Raw genomic sequence first — 3,404 nt, forward strand, 5'->3', positions numbered from 1 at the left:
CCCATCCCCTCAAGTTTGGGAATTTTTTATTCACTCCTGGAAGAATGCATTAATTATTTCAGCCTGGCTGTGTTTGTAGACGGTTGAAAAGAATACTTTTAACAGAAAAAAAATTAAATGATAGCACTGTAGTTGCGGGTGGGCCCCCTTGTAGTTGCGGGTGGGCCCCCTTGTAGTTGCGGGTGGGCCCCATTAGTCTCCTGGCAACCACTGAATATAGTGTATAAAGACTCCCAAAGGATGAAAATGAAGATAAACCTTGGGGCAGAATTATAATTCAGATTGTTGGAGAGAATGAACAAAATACTGTAAATCCTTTTCGTTAGATTAATTAAGATTAATTAATATTAATTATTCATTCAAGACATTGAGTTGAAAGAATTGTTAGCATGCCAGGCAAAATGTTTAGCTGTATTTCGTCCATTTTAACACCTTGAGTTCAAATTCTGCCAAGGTCACATTTGCCTTTCATCCTTTCAGGGTCAATAAATTAAGTACCAGTTGAGTACTGGGGTCAATGTAATTTACTTACCACCCCCTCCACCTAAATTGCTGGCCTTGTGCCAAAATTTGAAATCATTATTAATTAACTATTTATTAGGAATGCATATCTCTTCCATATAATCAGAAATATTTATACTTACCCCACAAACAGATGATTAAGGCAAAGTAAGGGGTTATATTATTATCAAAAGATTCCCTGATCACCAGTAGGACATCATTCATAGTCCTTTTAATCCTGAAATGTGAAAAAGGAAAAAAATCTAAAATTCACCCAAACATAGGTCAAAATATTTGGACATCATTATCATTTCAACCTTGTTCCCAGTTCAAAATATACTTGAAGCATATTCAAGCCTGCAAGAAAAGCCATTGGCTGTATTTTGTGATGGAGAAAATTTCTCGCTGTAGACAAATAGGTGTAAATACACAGAGTCAGTTCACAGCATTCCCTAACCAGACTGGGATACATGCTTTTCAGAGTAGTTATCACCTCTTCAACAACAGAGACAGAAAAGGAGGCACCGTGAACAAACATGAAAGACAGGTCCCTCTTATGATATTCCCGTCATCATTCAATGATTGGTTGTGCTATTCAGCGGCTTGCTGTATATAAAATACAGGGTGACAGCTTGCAAACTGATATGAGACACAGGTCTTTCTAACGATGTCATAAAATTAAAGTTGATGACAATGTAATTGGATTTTGATGATAAAGAAATTGAGTCTGACACTGACGAATTTTATATTGATGTTGACAAGTTTGGGATTGATAATGCTGAATTTGAGAGGAAAACAGTACAATGAGAGGAGAGGTAAGGCAATGAGTATCTAACAACATGATGACGAGCTCAGACTTTGCGTTAACTGGCATTCTGTCAGTCACAACACTGAGGCTTCCAGTTGATCCAATCAATGGAACAGCCTGCTCACGAAATTAATGTGCAAGTGGCTGAGCATTCCACAGACATAAATATCCTTAAAGTAGTCCTCAAGGAGATTTAGCATGACACAGAATGTGACAAGGCTGGCCCTTTTGAATTACAGGTACAACTAATTCTTGCCAACTGAATGGACTGGAACAGTAGGAAATGAAGTGTCTTGCTCAAGGACACAACATGCCACTGGGAATGGAACTCACGACATTATAACCATGAGCCAAATACCCTAACCACTGAGCCATGTTATACTCCACGACAAGGAACATAACATCTCAACTGCCTGGTTAACAACAAACTCCCTTCATAACTTGAAATAAAAGGGTCTAACAAGGGCCACCAAGATGCACAATAATTTCCTCTATAACAATATGCAAATGTCCAAAATTTCAAAAATCATCCCACCCATGCTCCCGACATTGTAATTATTATTAGTCTCTGATACTGTGGTGTTGTTGCTGTAATTGTTGTTGTTGTTGTTTTACATAAGTTGTTCCAAGTCTCATCCAGGGACCTCAAATATAGTGGAACCTCAGTTTACGAATTCAATTCATTCCTTTGGGCCATTCATCACCTGAAATGCTCATAAGCTGAAACTATTTTTCACCCCATAGAAAATTCAAGACAAGGCACAATGAAATCAAGCCGGGATGTGCACTGAACAAAAGCTAGGCAGCAATTAATACTCTCCTCCTGTTATTCCCATCAGCTGCTGCTGGTGAGGGTGATTGAGATGGAACTGCGAGTGCAAAGACAGTAATAACAACCTCAACAATTCTCAAAGTCTACTTACTGGTCAATTGTTGATGTTTCGTTATAAAAACCACTGCTGTTAGTGAGGCCAATACTGAAAAAGAAAATTATTCATAATTAGATAAAAATTAATTAGATGATTATTTTCTGTTCAACTTAAACTAGAGATTTATCTCACACTCTTTCTTATGGAGTCACTTTATACAACAAATGTTCAAATTGATGAAGCTTATGTTTAGTTGAGAAGCATCATATCATATATTGTCCAACAATGAACAGAAAGTCAGAAATAGTGAGAAATTTTTGCCATCTATCACTTTTGGGATAAAAATAAAAGAGCACTGGTGATGCCATGCACCATTTAACACATTGCTATCTTGCCTTCTGTTTCAACAATTCATGTTTGTTTGTTTGTGTGTGTGTGTAAGTATGTGTGTGTTTGTGTGAGTGTGTGTGTGTGTGTACACAAATGCATACACATGTCCATTGCACAAATGTCGTTTCAACTCAAGCTGTTAATCCTTCTGCAATCAATTAAATATGTACCAGTCAAGAAATGGGACCTTCTTCAGCCTATTGCCAATGTTATAAATCATTATTATTCAGACATTTATTTATTAAAAGAAAAAAAACATAAAAGGCAATAAGAATTTTCAAAATCAAAAGTTTAAAAAAAACATGTTACCCAGTAATAAAAACACAAAGAGTTTGTGCATGCCAAGATATGTAGAGAAAAGGAGAAAACACTGATTCCAATGATTGAATATATTTATTTCAATTGTAAAATCAAAACAGCATTCCTATTACACGATGCAAGTATAATGAAAGAGAAATCCTTTGATATTATTTTCAAAGATCTTATAATTAAAGAAATATGGTTTTTCTGTTTATATCTAAAGAATTCAAAGCTAAGGCGTCTCGCTTTTACAATCTGATAGAAAATATATGGAACTCAAGAACATGCTGCCTCATATAGGCAAGGATTATAGTGGCAAGAAGAATAAATATTTCTAAGTTAAAAAAGGAATATTCAGAGTTAAATATAAAAAGTAAATGAATTCATTATGAAGTTGCTAATATTTGATACATGGAATTCAAAGAATAATTCCATAAATGGGTAATGTTTTGATGTTAGACTCAGGCACAATTTTTTTTTTACTTTCCATTTCAGTACACACACACACACACACACACACACACACACACACACAC

The 3,404-nt window shown here is 35.5% G+C and overlaps 1 protein-coding gene across 1 annotated transcript in view; it reads right to left on the minus strand.

Moving 5' to 3' along the window:
• LOC106867556 (anoctamin-7) overlaps positions 1–3,404 on the minus strand; it is an 87,131-nt gene that overhangs the window by 35,831 nt on the left and 47,896 nt on the right. The window contains exons 10-11 of the mRNA XM_052972260.1: positions 2,233–2,286; positions 645–739 (exon numbers count right to left, since the gene is read on the minus strand). Of these exons, the coding sequence (XP_052828220.1) occupies positions 645–739; positions 2,233–2,286 (149 nt within the window). The remainder of the gene's footprint in view (positions 1–644; positions 740–2,232; positions 2,287–3,404) is intronic.

Source organism: Octopus bimaculoides, chromosome 13, assembly GCF_001194135.2.
Source record: "Octopus bimaculoides isolate UCB-OBI-ISO-001 chromosome 13, ASM119413v2, whole genome shotgun sequence".
In the NCBI taxonomy this organism is placed as follows: domain Eukaryota; kingdom Metazoa; phylum Mollusca; class Cephalopoda; order Octopoda; family Octopodidae; genus Octopus; species Octopus bimaculoides.